The 20,404-nt window shown below is 41.7% G+C and overlaps 1 protein-coding gene across 4 annotated transcripts in view; it reads left to right on the forward strand.

Annotated features, from left to right (window-relative positions):
- The window catches only part of arhgef40 (Rho guanine nucleotide exchange factor (GEF) 40), a 49,605-nt gene extending 31,160 nt beyond the window's left edge, over positions 1 to 18,445 (forward strand). For all 4 annotated transcript variants that reach the window (XM_039609960.1, XM_039609959.1, XM_039609957.1 and 1 more), the window contains exons 19-27: positions 148 to 397; positions 631 to 720; positions 2,993 to 3,199; positions 6,219 to 6,398; positions 6,873 to 7,053; positions 9,083 to 9,193; positions 11,935 to 12,044; positions 14,570 to 14,613; positions 14,807 to 18,445. In XM_039609960.1, the coding sequence (XP_039465894.1) occupies positions 148 to 397; positions 631 to 720; positions 2,993 to 3,199; positions 6,219 to 6,398; positions 6,873 to 7,053; positions 9,083 to 9,193; positions 11,935 to 12,044; positions 14,570 to 14,596 (1,156 nt within the window). In that variant the 3' untranslated portion in view covers positions 14,597 to 14,613; positions 14,807 to 18,445. The remainder of the gene's footprint in view (positions 1 to 147; positions 398 to 630; positions 721 to 2,992; positions 3,200 to 6,218; positions 6,399 to 6,872; positions 7,054 to 9,082; positions 9,194 to 11,934; positions 12,045 to 14,569; positions 14,614 to 14,806) is intronic.
- Positions 18,446 to 20,404: the final 1,959 nt, after the last annotated feature.

Genomic DNA, 20,404 nt, shown 5'->3' on the forward strand with positions numbered 1-20,404 from the left:
CAATCCGTTGCTATCTTCGCTCTCGCTTCCCCTTACCTCCCACTTGTCCACTTGCTTCCATGCTTGTTTCTCCTTTACAAGTGTACTCATGCATCACTCGCTCTGTTTCTTTCCTCCCCTCCCCACCCTTCTTCCTCCCCGCCGCAGTAAGCTGTACCTGCTCTGGTGTAGGATGCTGAGTTCGGAGAGGCAGTACGTGACTGTGCTAAAGGGCGTAGAAGAGACGTACGTGCCCTTACTGGAGCTCTCAGATACCCCAGCTTCCATCAGGGGGAAGGCAGACTCACTGTTTCCCAACTGGGCCAGCCTCACCAGCTTTCACTCGCAAGACCTACTCCCTGCCATGGAGGGCGCTCTTGTGCAAAGCCTGTTGCAACAGGACTGCTTCAGTAAATTTGTAAGTTGCGAAATGCTAAGTGAAGCTATATGAGTGCATGCACTGCTCCTCACTTATGCGTGAACCTCTGATGGGTTGTCTCATATGTTTGCGTATAGAAAATGTCACCGATTTGTTAGAAGTCGGCATAATTTGCTTAAAAATGTCCTTTAAATCCCTCTCTGTGTTATTAATCTGATTTAAAATCAACTTTTTTATCTTCCACACAACTTTCTCACCTGTCATCCACACAGCGGGACCAGTTTCTGCAGTATTCCCAGTACATCAGGACCAAACCAGAACTGGATTCTCCGCTGGTCACACAAGCAGCCGACTTTTTCAAGGTAGGATTCATCGTGCCTCTTAAAAAAGTAAAAAGCAGTCTTGTTCCTGCAGAGATTTTACTGAGAGAGTTGCGGTCTTTACTCTGATTCAACTAGTTCATCTCAGTAAACAGAATTTCAAAGAGATAAAAGTGTCTCTTAATAATAAACCCTCATTCCAAACTGTGTGTTAGGATCATAATTTTTCTTTATTTGGTTATTTTCTTTTTTTAGAAAACTGGTTACACAGTGTGAGAGCATTGCTGTGAGTCATTTTTTTTTTGAACACATCACAGGCTCAAGCCAATTAAAGCCGCTTTATTTGTTGGTGGCGGCAATTATGAACGAGCCGTATACAGTAAAGTTAATTACAAGTTTAATGCACACTAGAAAAGCCAATTAAAGGCGGATTACAGAGAAAGTCATTGGAGCTCCCGAGCTACAATTAACAAAAACTAACACATCGACAGCATCGTGACATTATTATGAGGACTATATACAGGGAGATCAAAGTGCTCAAAGTGCTCAGAGGCGACGCTCAAACCCAGCATTTCTAACGAGTCGCCACCAGGAGGCAGCATGTGCTCAGGTCACACTGAGCAGCAGCAGCTGTAAAGCAGCCTGATAACAGGGATACGGCTATCATGATGGCAGGGGACATTAAACTGGTGTTCATTCTGAATGATGATGGTGCTGATGATTGTTACTGCTGCGTAGCTGCTTCTTCAGGGTTTCTGGGATCAGCGGATGAAAAGAAAGAGGAAGAAAAATTAAAGCAGCAGCTACAAGTTGGAACTTTCATACTTGTTGAGCAAAGCCATCTTTACCTTGATTACACGTGTCTAAAAAAGAGCCGTTTGCCAAAACATGCCAAATGATGTCACAATCATCCACAGAAAGTTGTGTTAACTGTGACTAACTATCTCAGAGGAGCGGCTCAGCCTGATGTAGCATGTTTGAGAGCTGATGGTAGCTGCCTGCAAGCTGAGCAAAGACTTCATGACATGTGGTGGGCAGGCTGAGCGTGGACCAAAGGAGAGCCTGTACACTTTTTTTATTTAGGCCCTGAGTGTTTTCTTTAAAGCGGCGAGATAGGGCGCGTGCCTTTATAAGGGATCGAAATCAAAAAGTGATTCCAGCTGAGAACTGGTTACAACTTGTCCGATCCATCGGAGCCTCATGCCTCCAAGCTCAGCAGCTCAGATGTATTATGTTTTTCTGTCAGCCGCCTGTTAGAGAAAAGGTTATCAAATACTTTTCTATGCCCTGTTTAGACTTGGAGATGATAAAATAGTTGCACTGGTGCTGAAAACTTGTGTAAGCTTTTATTTTTTCAACCAAAACTCAGAATTAGGAATCAATGAGGAAATCAATAAAGAACTGGATGTTTAATAATCGTAGAGAGATCACTAAAATCATATCAATATCCATCTCTAGACCAGCGAACTGGCAAATCTTCACTAGTTGCATGTGATTTATATATTTTTAAGCTTGTTGTGTTGAAGGGCGATGAGCTAAAAGTGAGCTTACATCCGCGATTCACAAGAATCGCCGCTCGTCATGCAGCATCGCTCACAATTTAATCACACAGTGCACACAACGATCACCTAATGGGTCTTCACCGAAAATGTGCTCGAGCTCAATGTCACCTTTGCCGTTTTTTTTTTTTCAGGCAAATCCCTGTGAAGTGTGATGGGTCGCAAGCCGGATGAGCTGCTGTGTCATTGATGTTCCGGTTTATAGGCGTATCTGTTAGAATTTGAGGTGTAAGACACGAGCTGGCCTCTTTTATTGTCTCTTTATATCATCTGTTTAGACAAAGACCAAAAATCGCTATAGTCGTCCTTATTTTTGGGTGGGAAATTCCACATGTCCTAAAAAAGAAAACTTGTTCAATGTCAGAAAAACCAAAATTCCACTGATTTTCCACTAAGTAAAGTCAAAATAAAAAAGCGCAGACACTTCTCGAGCCATATAGGTCAGGTCATTGTCTGAAGCTGCCCTTTCTAACATAAAGGACACAACAGGAATCGGTAGCTTTAGATGTGTTCTGAAAATGCTCTGTTTGGAGGAGGTGAGGGTCCCGGCAGAGGGCAGGACACGTGACATCCATGGGTGAAGTCTAGTAAGTGTGTATGAAAACACAGCTTCTGACTGTGTTTTAAGGTGAACACAACTTATAGTGAAGTGTATAATAAAATACAGTGAACACAACCCAGCTGAACATGATGGGGAAACACCGACAGACTTGCTAACGTTACCTTTTTATTTGTCCTTCCCTCCCCTGTTTCAGTCAAAACTCCCCCAAGCCTCCCCCATCTCCCCTCTGGCTTTCCCTCACTGTCTGCAGGCTCCCATTCAGAGGCTGGAGCAGTACTGCGAGGCGCTGGAGGAGCTGGGGGGCATAAACCCCGCCTCTGACTCCGCCCTCTCCATCCTGAGACACGCCCAGCGGCACGGCGAGGACCTCAGGGCCAGTGACCTCATCGTCGGATGCCCGGTGAGAATGCTTGTCCCAGTTTATGACTGCAACTGTCAAGTCCCACTTTCTTTTCTTAGAGAGAAAGAAACTAAAATCTTGTTGAGGAGGTCAGGCCAGTGGAAGTGACTTATTTCTCTTTTACCCCCAAATAAATCAAATAAATGTGTTGGTGTTTATTTTCCACAGAAACACTAGAAACACGGCTTACATTAGCCATGTTTCAAGAAGAACACATTAAAGAATTCATGGAGGCACATAAATAGAAGCTCATTTGCATTTTCTTACTACTACAAGATGTTAAGAGGTTTTGCTCATAAAAGGAAAAGCCCATTTATTGTGAACTACAGTCTGCGGCGTCTATTTATAGAAAGAAGCAGGACAATGTGTGTGAATGTGTGAGCATCTAAACTCACATACTATGATTGAATCCGTCAGCATCACTTTGGCTAAATGGAGATCTTCCATGTGGATACGCAGAGATCATAAGGTGTGGGAGCAGCAGCAGCATATCTGGTACAGAGCAGAGCGGGCATCAGTAACAACAGACATGACACTGATGAAGTCAAACACAGCATGAGGAGGAGGAATTGGGGTAGAGGTGGGCTGCAGCTTGCAGAGGCAGCGGCAACTCCAGGCAGGCTAAAGCAACTCAAACATTGCATTATGTATGAGATTTGTCAGTGTTAGACATCATAGTCTGACTACTTTTTCCTTCAGGCCGATGATATTTATTTGGTAATATATTGATAATGGTCTGCAATGGCTGATAAATGACATTTTAAAAAGTGAAGAAGAAATAGGAGAACGACCCTACAGATGTGTTATGAGTGTTGGTGTTGCAGTTTTTCCATCAGTTCAATTCAATTTTATTTATATAACAGTTGCCTGAAGATGTTCCAAGGTAAAGAAGGTAAAGAATAAGCACTTGGCGACAGTGAGAAGGAAAAACTCTTTTTTCACAGGAAGAAACCTCTGGCAGAAGCAGGATCAGAGAGGGGCAGCCATCTGCTCCGACCAGAAGCCGATCTGATCCTTCAATGTTGGCAACACATTTTGGGAATACCAAAAAAGGAACAAGCAGCTGATCTGAGCAGAACCGCCTCATTGGTTATTTTGCCTGATCATTTTTTTTATATTACCCTCTATATTGGTAAATGACTATGCACTTTTAGGAGTATTGATTTTGCATAGTTTGTCCACTAGATGGCACTGTGCAACTTTCCGGTTAGCAGAGCAGCACGTGTTTGAAACACCAAAAACACAAGAAGCTGCTGATGTGAGCAGAGTTGGAAGTTTTTCTTCTGTGCGATGTTAGCTATTTTTAAATGTATCAGTATCGGTATTTATAAAGACAAATAAAATGTCAAAATTTAAATTAAAAAAAACAAAAAAAAGAGACACTCAATCTTTTTCTGAGGGCTGATGTTGCATAGTTTGTCCACCAGGGGGCACTCTGCATGTTTGCTGTTGGCAACAAGTTTGGAGAACTAAAAACAGAATTTTAATATTAAATATTGAGCTACATACAACAAATGTCAGGGAAATCTGTTTAAGTTTAGTGGATATGAAAGAAAAACATATTAGCCGATATATCAGAATATCAGATTTTTAAGTCATCAGATATTGGCAACGTTATCAGTCTTAAAAATCCTACATGAGTCGGGGTCTAGTAAGCCTAGAAGCTTATCAGCTGAGCCATCAGCTGATGTGGTTTTCCACTGAGATCAGTTGTTATCATCTGATCTCAATCCAGACTGAGTTTAACCTGAACTATGAAGCTGAGTCTTTCTTATTTGCTAGTCCCGAGAGCGGCAACAAGGACGTGGCAAGTGGGAGGAAAGACCCTGTTCTCCTACCCCCCTCCGCCCTACACCACTGTACTCTGACACAGCTGTATCATTTAGTGGTAGTCGTGACAAATGTTTGACTCCCACACACACACACACACACACACCTCTCATCTCTCTGCGTTCTGAACGAGGGGAAAGATTACAGCAGCACAAACACTCGCGCTGAGCTACTTCAAAATTGCGCTGCAACAGCTCTCCAAGTAAAAATGATTGTAAGTACAGGTGTGTGTGTGTGTGTGTGTGTTTGGGTGGGTGTAGATGTGGGTGTTCATAAAGTGTGTGAAGCATCACTTATAGCATGACCCACTCATTTCTAGAGGTTTAAAAATAAGAATCTACTGTATGTCAGTGGCCGCTTGTAAAATTCCAGACCTTTTAAATTCATTGTCCGCACGCTTGCGGCTGACAAATCGTTTGTGTTTGCCTTGTTTGCTGCTCTTTTGTGCTTTTGCATATCTAGCATTGAGAATTACATAATTTCTTTTTTGCCTATTATGAGTGTCTGTGTGCCTTTGACTTCCAACAGCATCTCAAAGTCGCAACCCTGTAATTGACATGAACAATAAAGTCACTTTTTTTTCCTCTTTTTTTTTTTATTACAAAAGATGTGATTCAGCTGGCCAATTAGAGCAAAGATCCAGCAGAACGAAGCATCCATGTGAAGAATATGTCACCATGCAAGGCACTATAATAATAATGCTCCTTTGTCCTTCGCAGTTGAATAGAGAATAAAGCTTTTCAGTCTTTGTAGTCAAAGTGTCTCGCAACTCCAAACAGAAAATTAGAGTAGGTGCAGGAGGGAGGGTTTGAGACTTTGTAATATGACGACCGTTTAATTTGTAACTCCTAGTTTTTGTGCTACAGATGAGCAGAATCAACCGAGTGTTTCTGAGTGGAGAAAAAAATCTACATGTGTAAAAATGAGAATATTCCACTTTGTTAGTGTTTTATGGATTCTCAGATATAATGATGCTTAGTTATTTATTTATTTCTATATCTGTTTTCAAGATAATTAATGAACCAATTGAATCGAGATTAGAATCCGGCAAAGAAGACAGGATTTTAAAGTTCAGGCCTGAATTTCCTCTTAAGATTGAAATGAAGATGGTATCTTTTGCTGAGGGTTGGTCCTGGGCCTAAGGCCAATATAAGTGTGTCCTAATGTGTGTGATTGTGTGTGTTTTCAGATCCCTGTGACGGAGCGCGGCGAGCTGGTGAGGCAGGGTGAGCTGACGGTGAGCGGGGGAACACGGAGGAAGCGGGCGGGCGTGAGGAACGTTTTCCTTTATCAGCACGTCGTAATCTTCACCAAACACAAGAATCCCAGCCCGGGACGCACCGCCTACAGTTACAAACACAGCATCAAGGTGAACAGCTCACACACACACACTTGTCCTTCACACCATCTCCAGCACTTTGTCTTATCTGTAAAATCTGCTTTCTGTCTTGATTCTGTTGAAAGCAAACTAAATTTGAGGTTTCTGAAGTTTTTTGGGCGCTGCCCCCCCTCTTTCCTCTATAAACTCTTTTTAACTCTGTATTTTTCTTTTGCTCTACACTTAAATCGCAACATCCCCTGATGGAGATGTGCAATCACAGATGACCAATGCATATGGATGAGGCATAAAACCTTCTTTTACCTCTCGTATTCCTTGCGCAAAGCCAATGTGACGTCCAGATATGCTCGTGTGAAAATAGAGCAGGCAATTCTCTGGTGAATTCCCAGCAAGTCACGTGCCCTGCCTTTCCCCTCACCTAAACCAAATGAAGCAGTGGGGATGTGTCTGAAGCAGACTTCCTGTCATAGAGTTTGTGTGTGATTTTAACACTTCTCCATGCAGACGAGTGAGATGGGTCTGACTCAGAGCGTCGGCGAGGAGGGAGTGAAGTTCGAGGTGTGGGTCCGACAGGCCCCGAGGACCAGAGACTGCATCACCCTGCAAGCGCACGACAGGGAAGACCGAGAGGCCTGGACTCACGACATAGCCCATCTGCTGTGGACACATGCCATCAACAACACAGGTAAAGACCTTTAACTCGATAAGCATCAGCTCAGTGTTCCTTCAGCAGCTTAGGAACAATGTATATTTTAACAGTGCTGTTAAAAAAAACTGAAAACATTTTCCTTTTTCCTAATTTTCACTTTTTTGTTTGTTGTTTTGCACCCATTTCAGATCATCAAACAGTTTTTAATATTCGACAGATAAGCTGAGTAAATGTAATATGTATTTTTTGAATGATGATTTTATTTCTTAAGGGGGGAAAAAGCTGTCCAAATCTATCTTGGCCCCGTTGTGCAAAACTAATTGCCCTCCTTTGTTAAGTCTTGAATTAACTGTATTTAATCACAATTCTTAGAAAGCTGAGTTGAGTTTGAGTAACCATACCCAGGCCTGATTACTGCCAGACCTGATGAATCAAGAAATCACTTCAATAGAAGCTGTCTGACAAAGTGAAACAGGCTAAAAGATCTCAAAAAGCAACTCGTCATGTCCTGATCAAAAGATATAGCTGATAAAGAAAGTCATTGATTCTGTCAGTCTGGAAACAGTTACAAAGCATTTTTAAGGTTTTGGAACTCTATGAACCACAATGTCAGCCATTATTCACAAATGGAGAAAACTTGGAACCTGTTTATGAGTGACCGCTCTACCAAAGTAACTCCAACATCACATCAAAACCTCATCCAGGAGGTCACAAAATACCCCAGAACAACATTAAAGAACTACAGGCTTCACTTGCCTCAGATAAGGTCAGAGTTCATGATTCAACAATAAGAAAGAGACTGGACGAAAATGGCGTCCATGGGAGAGTTCAAGGAGAAAACCACTGCAGACCAGGAAGAACACAAAAAACATTTTGATGATTCCCAAGACTGTTGGGAAAATATTCTGTGGACTGACGAGACGGAATTTGAACTTTTTCAAGGTTTGAGTCCAGTTACATCTGCAAAAAACTAACACAGCAATTCCTAAAAACACCATCATACCAACGGTCAGACATGGTGGCGGTAGTGTGATGGTCGGGGCTGCTTTGCTGCTTCAGGACGACTTGTTGTAACTGATGGAACCATGAATTCTGCTCTCTACCAGAAAATCCTGAACAAGAACGTGTGACCATCTGAAGCTCAAGGAATGTTTTGGAGTGATAAAGGTCATGTCAAAGCATCTCAAACTGTCCATTAATGCTCAAAAGTCCATTAATGCTCAAAATGTATCTGAATTACAACAAACCTGCAAAGAAGAGGGGCCAAAGCTCCTCCACAGTGATGTGAAAGACTCGCTGCCAGTTATCACAAAGACTTGAATGCAGTTCTTGATACCGAGGATGGCATAACCAGTTTTTAGGTTTAGAGAGCACTTACTTTTCCACACAAGCCTATGTAGGTTTGGATAACTTTTTTCTCCTTAATCAATGAAATCATAATTTAAAACCTGCATTTTGCATTTACTGTGGTTCTCTTTGTCCAACTTTAAACATAGTTTGATGCTCTGAAACACGTGAGACAAACAGCACTGTCGATCTCTGGGTCTCCTGTATTGATTTGGATCCTTAAACAGGACATTGCGCCAAGTCGTCAGATCATAAGCAGACTATAACACTGTGCCGATCTCATTTCATTTTCTGGACACTTGGTATAAGGCAAGATCTTTCAGACTGAGTCATCACCTTTGTTATGTGGACAAGCTATCTGGTGGCGGATGTTTAAGTAGCGATCATGTAAAAATATCCCCTCTGGCCCAGTTTGTTGTTTGATTTTTTTTTTCCTCCAAAAAACAAGGAAGTGTCCGCTGTGAATGAAGGCGTTCTACCTTCCTTTATCCATAAAGCCTTGCACCTCGGCATTGCTTCCTGCCATCGGCTTAGATTGCAGTATCACGCTGAATAAGTTGCTCGGCACCTTTTTAGGCGTGGTTACCTTCTGTTCAGATGGCATTGTTCTCACAAACACAGTATTCTGAGCTAATAATAAAATAAAACTGGTACTATTCTACGAGCTTGCTTTAGATGAGGTAAACATGAAGATATTTTTGTCCCTTTGCTCTCACAGAGTTGTGTTTGAAGGAGTCACTGTGCATGGGAGTTTCCAGTAGGCTTCTGTTGGATGCAACAGGAACTCCAGGCTCAGAGTTGGACTCCATCTACAGTCTCAGCGACAGAAGTAAGTTTAAAACGGTACCAACCTGTAGATGTTGTGGCGCGTTGGACTTAACAAAATAGGTGCATGTAGAATTGGGTTTGATAATGTAATGTAATATGATGTCATATTTTGATTTCCCGGCTGTGTTAAATCATTGTCGGGGAAACTGAGCTTATCTCGAACCTTAAAAAGTGAACATGTGATCTGGCGGAGGACGTTATGTATGAGTTAGGTGCACTCCTTAGTTTGAGCCGCGCTGTTCCACATCTCGGCTCGCAGATAAAGGAAGCTGAAACCATTTTTCAGTACAACCTGTGTCCTCGGGAATTCGCCCAGTTTTATGTGACCAGATTGGATTACTGGATTGTTCGAATTTACTCTCCGAGCTGAAAGTGATGTGGCCCTGAGATTGCAGATAGGAAAGAAAACGGGTCCTGGGTGTATCTCCCCATGTGACAAGGTAATAATATGGTACATGTTTTATTTTTTTCTTATTTTTTTTCTTTCTTTCTTTTTTTTTCCAATCTTGCGCCCCTGGGCTTCTCTATGAATTTTTGATATTTGTCTCACACTGAGAAATTTTGAAGAGCTGTGACATGCCTGCGGAGAATATACGGCGCAGTCAAAAAAGCTCAACTGTGGAAACACGTTTTACTTGTGCCGTGATCAAATCCCATCACAGCCCTCGCTGCTGTGTGTCTGCCTTAAACTGTTTTCAAAGCGGTGACACAAACTGTCTCACTTCCATAAACAAAATGTGCAGCCTGGCGCTCGCATGGGTGCGTTATTGAAACTGCAAGGCTAGGTTCATGTAGCAGTTCTCCGATTTGTCCTGATCGCTAACTGAGCTGGGCAAAATTCCAACATTATCCTTTAATGATCTGGATTTCAAGTCATTGTGCGGCTGAGGCCAAGGAACAATACAACAAGTTATTAATACAAGTCACAGATTCAGTTTTCCCTTCAGGTAAAAGTTCCACTTAGAGTGTTAAAAACTAAAGAATTTAATGTCTAAGAAACATTTTGTCATTGTACTTTTTCTACAACTACATTTTTTTGGTAAATGTCAGGGATCCCTTACAGGGAAGAACGTTTTCCAAAGGAGCGCCTCGTAATCCTACCCCACTTTGAGAACAAGTTAAAACTGTGATATTATCGTATATACTCACTGAATATTTCATTAGGTACTACACTGTTTAGTTACACATAAATATCTAATCAGCTGATCACAAGACGACCTGCTGAAGGTCAAAATGAGCATCAGAGTGAGGAAGAAAGGTGACTTTGAACATAGCATGGTTGTTGGTGCCGGACAGGCTGCTATGAGTGTTTCGAAAACTGCTGATTTTCCCACACAGTCATCTCTAGGGTTTACAGAAAATGGTCCAAAAAAAAGAGAATATGCATTGAGCAGCAGTTCTCTGGGTGAAAGTTCCTTGTTGATGTCAAAGGTCAGAGAAGAACGGCCAGACTCCTTTGAGCTGATAGGAAGGCAGCAGTAACTCAAAAAAAACACTCGTTACATTGGAGGTAGAAGGCAGAAGAGCATCTGTGAATGCAAATCACATCAAACCTTGAAGCAGATGGGCTACAATAGCAGAAGACCACACCGGGTGCCACTCCTGTCTGCACAACAGAAGACTATAAAAATGTTGCCTGCTGTCCGAGTCTCCATCTCTGTATTCAGATGGTAGGGTCAGAGTTTGGCTTAAACGACATGAAAGCATGTCAATGGTTCAGGCTGGGCTGGTGTAACAGTGTGGAGCATGATTTGTTGCCACACTTTGAGCCTCTTGGTACCAACTGAGCATCATTTATACTCCACAGCCCACCTGAGTATGATTGCTGTCCATGTCCATCCCTTTACGACAGCGTGCCATCTTCCTGCTTATGGGGCCTATATTAACTCTCTCCACATTGAGTGTTTATTGGTCTGCAAGACTGTAAAAGTTACCTGGTTTAATTTCAGAAAACTTGTCGGAGAGGTTGAACACAAGCAGAGGAAGAACTCCAGTGGATTTTAATCGGTCTTTAAAAAGCTGTTCAGTGTTTAAGCAGTAAGAGATATTTAGAGACTTCTAAGTGCATGGAGGACAAAGCCTTAGAGACAATGGATACATACGGGGTGGTTAGTAACAGGTTCACAGCAAGCTGCTGAATGAACAACACAATCTGATGCTAGTAATTACATCACATGTCAAACTGCATTTAAAAAAAAAAAAAAGTGTGCACGCACATAGTTCCATAAAACAATAAAAAATAAATAAATAAAATCACAGTACCTAATCTAAAGTACAGTCCTTTAGATTCCAGGGCCATCATTCAGCCTCCAACAGCCGTTGTTGTCTCAGAGCCAAAGTGATTTCTCATTCATGGCCCAGTGTAATGCACATACTGCTCACCAGGTGTCTCATTGAGTGCAGCAGTTCAGGATTTCAATGCATGAATTGTCCTGTGGGACAGAACACAGCGTTAGAAATTCATTGAACAGGATGGGAAAAATGCCATCTCACTCTGACTCCTCTCTCTTTGTTTCTGGCGTACATCTCTTTTTTTCCTTTCAGGAAAGCGTTATAACACGAGCGCCGTTAAACCGCGAACGCACACAAGGTTAAAAACGCAGCTGTTCCATGCATGTGCATTTTACTCAAAATGCAGGAAGGCGTTATTATTTGTGCTTCCACCGGCAAAATTTGATTGTTTCAACTGTGTCTGGCACAGACCTCTGTCACACAGCCCCTCTCTCTGCCTGTCCCCTTCAGTCCACAGTAGCTGTTCAGACTCCTCTTCTGTCGGGAGTCAGAAGGAGGGGGGATCTCCAGCATCTGGGAGGGACCCCAGGAGAAGCTCTGGATCAACAAGCTGCTCGCAGGTGGGCTAAAAAAAGTATACACGTGTAACAAGCCCAAAAGATAACATGTGATCCCCGAGGTGAATAAAAGCTGTTTTTATATCCTGTAATTACTCAACACTTCACCAGTGTTTTAATATAGACGTGAAGTGAGAAATGTGCTTTTTCTGCTCGCTGGAAACGAAAGCGTCTTTTTTGATGTTCTTAGGTTTTCTAGAACGTTTTTAGGAAGGGGAGCTTTGCTGCAAAAAGTCCCTTTCTAAAAGCCCAGGCTTTAGTTTGCAGAGCTAAATATGGTTGTAGGCAACCCTTTTAAACTCCTACAAACATGACTTTGTCATTAGTATCAAGATGTTATCCATGAACGCCCACAGAGTTCTATTTCTCTTTGCCTTATTTCCTTTAATCTGTGGACTACTGCCGGCTGAAGACATACAAATTACTCCAGAGCAAACGTTTTTATTTCTAAGCATTTTTTTAAAATTATTTAGCAAAGAGCACAGAGGTGTATTTAAAGGACACTATAGAATAAGAGACTGTATTTAAAAGATGAACATAGCCAGCAGATTTGCCTTCTTTCTAATGGTAAGCATGGACGACTCCTGGTAGCTGAAATAACTCTGACTGTGGAAGAACATGAGAAAATGACCCATCTTGTCATTTGTTTTATGACCTCTGTCAACATTATTCTGATGGGTTTGTGGCCTGAATGGCTAGTTTCCGGTCTTATTTAATAAACCATGATGTTCATTATCTAAATTAGTTCTAGATTATAAGATGATAAACCAGAGTATGACTTCTTGTGATTGACAGGTCACTAAACTACTCTTTGCTTGTGACACCTGATGTTTTGCCAAGTGCTTTAAAACATTAGTCTACAAACTTTGATTTTGCAAAAATCTTGAGCCACCCTTCATCTCTTTACTTTACTTCCCATTTTCCCGACTATCTTGTAACTTTTAAAGTGATCTTGAAGCCGGACACTGACCTATGAATCATTCGAGTGTAAAAAAAAGCCTAATCAGTTTTGTGCCTACACATAACAGATAAATAAGCAATGAGCCAATTTTAAATCTGTTGGGACTTTTTTACTGGTGGCCTGTTGCAAAAAAAAAAATTCCAATTTCTTTAGTCGAATCTATGACAGATACCCAGGATATTTTGACAGCCATAAAATAGAATCTTTGCACCAACAAGGTGATTCCCACAGAGCTATTAGCTGAAAACCTGACATATCTCAGCTTGTTTTTGTGCAGCATGTGCTTAGAAATTTGAAGTAACTGGACAAGTTGAGGATGAAAGACAAAAAGACCTATAAACCATCTATAATAGATGAACAGTAAAGTTATTTGAAAGTCATGTCCACCAAAGACCTGACACAGGACCTGAGAGATGCATCTGGGCTCACTGAAGCCTCATCGGAAATGTCAAATTACACAAGAAAATCAGTCCAGTTCTCAGTGTAAATGTATGAGGGGGAGGCTCTATCGTGGCTTGAGGCCACATTTCAGCGAGCGGTGACAAAATAGATGGAATTATGAACACAGAAAAGTACCATCAGATTTTGATCTGCCATGCAATGTCATCTGGAAAACATGTGATTGGCAACAGCTTCACTTTTCAGCATGACAATGATCCCAAACACACTTCCAATGCTGTAGAAACATACCTCGATAGTGCATCACTGTGTATTTTTCTACCAGCCATGACAGAGCCCAGACCTCAACATTACTGAAGCAGTGTGGGATTAAAGACTGACAGAGAATGAAACGAAACACAGCCGACATCTGAATAAAAGCTTTGAATGTCTGCAGAACTCTTCCTGAAGACTACTTAAAGAAATGACAAGAAAGCTGTCTGAGAGTGCTCAGACTGTGCTAAAGACTAAAGGTGGTTGTACCAAATTTGAGCTTTCAAGCTCATTAGATTCCATAAACCCTCACATGCTGCATTTTCATGCACGATTACACGTTTCAGTAAATCATCGCACCTATTTCCCATTTTCCTAGCAACATATGAAGAAATGACAGGTGGGTCAAGACTTTTGCACAGCACTATGTACTTTGAATCATTTGTATGTAACATAGTGGTGATATGGTGAAGAAAGTCATTCATTCACACTGAGCTGATCTGTGTTAAAAAGGCATCCTTTAAACCAGTAAAAGCATTTCTGTATGTTTGTAAAGTGAAAACACTGCATGAATCTGGCTGTAAGCAAACAGCAATACCTGCCTGCCATCTCCATGGTAGAGTTTAAATGAATTTGCTCAGTGTGCACACACACAAACACACACACACATTCTCACAATCTCCTTATCTAGCAAACAGAATATGACAGATTAGCAAACAGACAGCGCTGGGAACAGATTGACAGACAGACGGACACACGCAGCCCAAACAGATAGGGCAAACACGCAGACAGCGATATGCACATATTCAACAACAGAGGGAGGATTTGCCGCTTGCGCACGGGGGCGCGCACATTTTTGGTGTGTACGCACACTTAAGCGCTGAATGTAAAAATGTGACTGTTTCTTCCTCCTCAGAGTCAGTCTCCCTCTACAGCTGTGTGACTCTCATCTCAATAAGAGTAAGTTTACTCTGTTTATCACACGTTTCTTTTTTCTGCACTCTGCCGCTTTACATTCGCTGCTCATGTCGCTGCATTCCCACGCTGATCGCATTTATTTCACTCATTCTTTATTCTGGGGATTTCTGCATGTGTCACTATTAATTTTTTCTTCTTTTTTTGTTTCTTCTTCTCTTTCTGTCACTTCAATCAGAAACTGGACCTCAGATTTTTTATTTTTTTGAAGTTTTTAAACATCTCTGTTTCACCTCTGGGCGAGCCAAACTGGACTTTGAAGACGAAGAAGACAAAATGAGAGAGAGAGCCCTCCTCATTCCCCCCCTCACCCTTTTGAACTTCTCCCACATGCTTTCTCTCCTTCCCCTTTCCCCGTTCGTCTCTTTAAAATAAATAAAGTGCCAGCAGATTAAGCGGCGCAGCACAGCACTGCTTTTCTCCACTTTTAAAACCTCCCAGCTCTCATATGACCCCCCACCAAAGAAAATCTGCATCCAAAAAGGATCAAAACTGTCCTGTTTAAATCATGACAAGCACCAGCGGGACTCTCTGCGCTCCGCCATTTTGGATCTGCCAGTCTCAGTTGCTGGCAGAGTCATTGACACCAAAGGCACTTCAGCCACACAGTGCGGCCATTGTCTGCCCCACGGCTCCCCACTAGGCCAAACCACTTGGTCTGAACCACTGACTGCCTCGGCTGGCTGACTGTACGCATCACATGCTCCAGCATCTGATAATAAACAGGAAGTAATATGCAGGGCGTAAATCCACCGTTGGATTGCAGATTTAGAATGTATTATGTTCTTTATCATTTTCATAATGCAGAATGGAGTACTGTACGCTTTTTTTTTTTTTTACCCCCCCTCGTTTTCCCTGCCTGTGTAAAAATGCGTGGCATAGCCTAGGTGCGATTGCATCTATGTAAATTAAGCAAGGGTGGTGTGAGCATACACACACGCTCACATTCACACACACAACACACAGTGTCCCTCAACACATGCAGTCACTCTTATTGTTACAAACAGTGGAGCACTGTTCACATTCTCATGCCCGCACACTCGCTGTGACCAGTTTCGAGCCTGGTACAGTGACTACATCAACGACAGGCAAGGTTGCATTTGAAACGCATGCCGTGAGCTTTGCCTTGATGAAGACCAGGAAGGATTTACAGCATCATATCAGACTGTTATACATTGTGTTAGAGTGTTTCATTTAAGCTAACGTGTTGTTTTTCTTTATTAACAGTGGCCACAATTTAAAGGCAAAATGGTATTTAGTCTTCTTTAAAGTGTAACTTATATCAGCAACATATTGGTGCCTTAAAAATGTTCTCCGGAGTACTGAAGAACATTACAGTGTAAGATGCCATATTCTATATGCCAAAGGTATAAAATGGGTGACTGTGCAATGATGATTTCTGTACATTTAGTACGGGCCTTCCTCATTGGAATGCTGTCTCCATAAAATGGAGAAAGGTGGGTCTGTTCGTTGTGCTAATTTGTGGTTTTACTGCTTTTATTCTTGTGGCCAGAAGACATGAACTACATCTAATTCTTTTCAAAGAATTAATTTAATCTAATCTCTTAGCTTGTTGCTTAAAGGAAGACATTTTCCTAAAATATCCCAAAACTATTGTTTTCATGTTTGCTCCCCCCCGTTTGAAAATTAGTTTGGAAAGTTTAGTTCAGATTGGTTGACATGGGATTCCTCAGGAGTGTATTTATGTTCCCAGGGTCCTATGTTTGGCAATTCTATACTCTTTTAACACACATCAATCCTCCTGTTGTGTTTGGGTTAGACCCACATCATATTAAGCAAATTTGGGATCCTATTATATGGTGGGAAGCTGGGGAACAAAGGACTCTGGGAACATGGTATGACCCTGATTTCTTTATCCTGAATTTTAAGGGCATGTTGTCTGTATACAGAAATAAGAAATGGGAGGAAAAGCTAGACTCAATACAAATACCTTGATAAAGCTTGCTAAGCTTTTTTTTTTTAATATATGTTCATGCATTTTTCTAAAGATTCTTAAATCTGGAAGTAATAGTTCCAAAATCATGGTGTTCATATACTTCTGAGGGGTGATGTGGAAATTTCAAAGAAGACATGGTGTATTTTCATACTAATGCTGTTAAAATATGATCCAATACATGATAAGAAATATTGCTTTATTTGATTTTTCTTATAACACTTACTGATAATGACTGTCAGGTGATTACTTTAGCATAAAGACTAGAAACAAACTAGCTAGCATAGCTTTGCTAGCAGGCTTAGGCTAATGTCAGCTAACCTACTGCTAGTTTGTATTCAATAGGTATGTTCCAGGCAACTACTTTACAAGTTCTTTAAATGAAAGAAAATAGAAACTAGTCAAGTAGCATAAAAGACAGAAAACCTCAGAAATAATTTAAAACTCTTTACTTTAAAGTTTAATGTTAAACATTAGCTTAACAAATATTTCATTTACACCTTAGGAGATACAATAAATACCTAATCATGTTCCTTGTTGATCAAGTCATGTCTTAAATGTTGCTGAAATGTGCGCTGTGTATAAAATTGCAAACACACACAACATCAGATGAGTTTGCAGAGTTTAGCTAATTCAAGCGGCGCTAGCAACAGTAGCCTTGTTTTTTCCAGGCTGGTGTTCAATAATAAAATAATGGGGTCACAGTACATGCATGGCACAAAGGTTTAGGCTTTAGACTGCCAATAAACACTCAGATTTGTCCACTCGGGCCACAATGATGTCACAGAGAGTAGATCAAACCTTAATGTGGTTTTACATTGATCATTTACTTCCTAAAAGTTGGACACAGAAGGATGCAGCTATCAGATTAGTGGCATGCAAAGGGCAGCTATGTCTAGTCGACTAGTTGCACAAATCCCTAGTATTTAATATTGAGATTTAAGTCAATTTTCTTATCTAACTTATACCATGAAAAAAACAGTTTTTTTTTTCTCTAGAATGTCACATTTTTCTTTGAGACATCAAACCTCAACACTAACAGAAGAAAAGATTAAACAAACTTCCACTTCCTGTACTACTCTGTGGTGAATCGTTGTTGGTGGGCCCATACACAGAAAGTTTTTGTCCTCATTCTCTGAAGTTGAAATGAATTAAAGAAAACGTGCAAAAAGATGCACAAGATACAAAAAACATACCATTTTATCTCATGACACAGCCCCGAAAGGTTTCAGCATTTCACGATGTTCATATTTCATGGCAGCAAGCATTCAGGCAGTAAAACCAATAAACATGCACTCGCCGCTTTGATTGAGTAGCATGTGTATCAGACAATACCATGCTTAAGGTACAATATGAGACCGGCAGGTAGCGAAAGCCGGCAGCAGTGGGAGGTCAAGCTCATGTCTGCAGACAGCAGCAGCAGCGGTTTTTCGCTGTTATCAGATTTAGCACGTTTCATATCTGCATCCAAATTCACAAATTGCAAATGGCTATTGAGCCGTTTCTGAATCAATATGTAATTTGTTGGCTCGGAGAAGTCTGTACACTTCATAGCCTTTAGCTGTTTGGTACATTGCATTATATTGGAAGCAATGTAATGAACACCATCTTTCATTCCTACTGCAGCATAAATTGTCATATGCAGAATCTCTCACTTTTGTATGGCACTTTGTAAGGCCGTATTAATGTATAGAAACTTCTCTCTTTATTTTTTGTCTTTTTTGTATGAAACACTTTGCCTGATGTTTACATTTTTTTTTGGAAGCATTGTGGATTGTTTGACATGCATGTTGTACTTGATTTTGTTTTTTTTTTAAATAAAACTGAATTAAAGTTCCCAGCCTCAACAGAGGGGGATCTGAAGAGCTGGGTGGGTGGGTGGTTTGTTGCGCTTGAACCTTTTGCAGTAGGGTGTAAACCTCAAAATGAGGCCTGTAACCTTGTAACCCGCCCTCCAAAAAAAAAAAAAAAAAACTTGCAGTAATGAGTACCGGGGTCTCCTCTGAAAGCCAGCTGTGCTGCTGCCTCACAAAACCCCGAATGATTAGATAACTACAGTGCAGCGCCATATCAAATAGTTCCAGGGATCAAATTCTCGAAAGGAGGGGAGGGCACTTTGAGAGCATGAGTGTGTGTCCATCTGTGCATGTGAGGGACACAGAGAGAGGAATGAGAGATAAAGGCTGGGTAAAGAAGAAGGAGGGGGGGGGACAGGAAGGGGCAGAACTGAGAGAGCGAGAGAAAGAGATCGACAGAAGAGAAGGACAGGAGACAGTAGGTGGGAATGATGGGAAATGAGCGAGGGCGAAGGGGCAGACAGACAGAGAGGCACAGTCAAGGGGAGAGCAGGAGCACGAGAGCGGGTGGGTGGGGGGGTAACCAGGCAGGGGGAGGGAAAAAAAAAAGAGGAAGAATAGAGAAGGGGGGCTTATAGAAAGAGGGAGACACAAAGTAGAGTTAGAACTTTTTTTTCCCTCCTCCTTCTTCTTCTTTCTTTCCTAATGTAGAGAACCAAGAGCGAGGGCCGAGAGAGCTGCAGGAAGGATGAAGGAGAGAGAGTGAGCGGGGTAAAAGGGGGGATGTTGACAAAGCAGCGAGACTGTGGCGAACAAAGAGAACGTGAAGAGAATGAGTCGGGGGAAACATCAAAGGGATTTTTCAGGCCCGGTTACCGGGACAACAGACATTTGCATGCGATTAGCTTTTTACATCATATTAAGAAGGGTTAGGGTGAGGGAGGGAGGAGGGGAGAGGGTGATGGAAGTAGGAGAAGGGTGGGGGGACTATAGATCATACACACACACACACTGTATGAGATAGTGTTGGGGGGGAAAAGGGGAAAAAAAAGGACGTTGGTCATCTCACGCGGATAAACTGACTTATAGGCAGCCAGCCAAGCGTTTCTTTTGTAAATGAGAGTGCATGTTGAGGGGGGGCAGATACAGTAATATGCCAGCGCAGACATTTTGGCAAAGGGAGGTCAAAGCAGTCAGTTTGTGTGTATTTTTTTTTCTTTCTTTAAAAAATAAATTATTTATTTTGATTTTTCTGCTGTGAGTAGAAGTTCGACACCAGTGATTTCAAGCACAGTGGAGGAAACTTTACAACCTGACGACTGATTTCAGGTGTAACGGCCTGTTTTGGTTTTGTTATTGTTAGGATTTTCTCATGAAATTCAACCTTTCTCGCCCTCGCTTCTTCATAAAACCATGTCCAAAATGGGCAAAACATGTCACGACAGTCAACAACATGTTGCTTTCGTGCCAACTAAAGAGGACAAATGTGCAGTTTTTTGGAAAATGTTTCCAGTTGGTCTCACAGATGACGCTTCTTTTTTTTTTTTTTTTCAAATGTTGCTGAAACATTTAGGCATTTAGGATGCGAGAGGTCTAAAATTGATACAAATTGCCCTAAAATCCCGAAACAACAACCGCATATGCACGTGTGGGCTTTTGTGCGTTGTTTACTCACGCCGTCTAGACACAGGTACGCAGTGCACTGTCCATGCAAACACGTGGGCATCGTCATACATTTGTCACAAAACACTTTGTTGTTCGCACCCGTACGGCGCATACATCACTCTGCCAAAAAAACACACCTCACACAACCTTCCCCGCAATCATAAAAGCCATTAAACATGTTTCTATGGGCACACACCCTCCGGCATTTTACACATGTAATATTATCCCACCATATCTCTCCTCCACCTCCCTCCTTCATTCCTTCCGTCCCTCCCTTCGCTCCTGTCTCTCCATCAATCCACACCCCCACCCCCCTTTTCCTCTCCATCTCCATCCTTTTCTCTCTCCTTTTTTTATCCAT

The sequence above is a fragment of the Oreochromis aureus genome, linkage group 3 (genome assembly GCF_013358895.1).
Source record: "Oreochromis aureus strain Israel breed Guangdong linkage group 3, ZZ_aureus, whole genome shotgun sequence".
Classification (NCBI taxonomy): domain Eukaryota; kingdom Metazoa; phylum Chordata; class Actinopteri; order Cichliformes; family Cichlidae; genus Oreochromis; species Oreochromis aureus.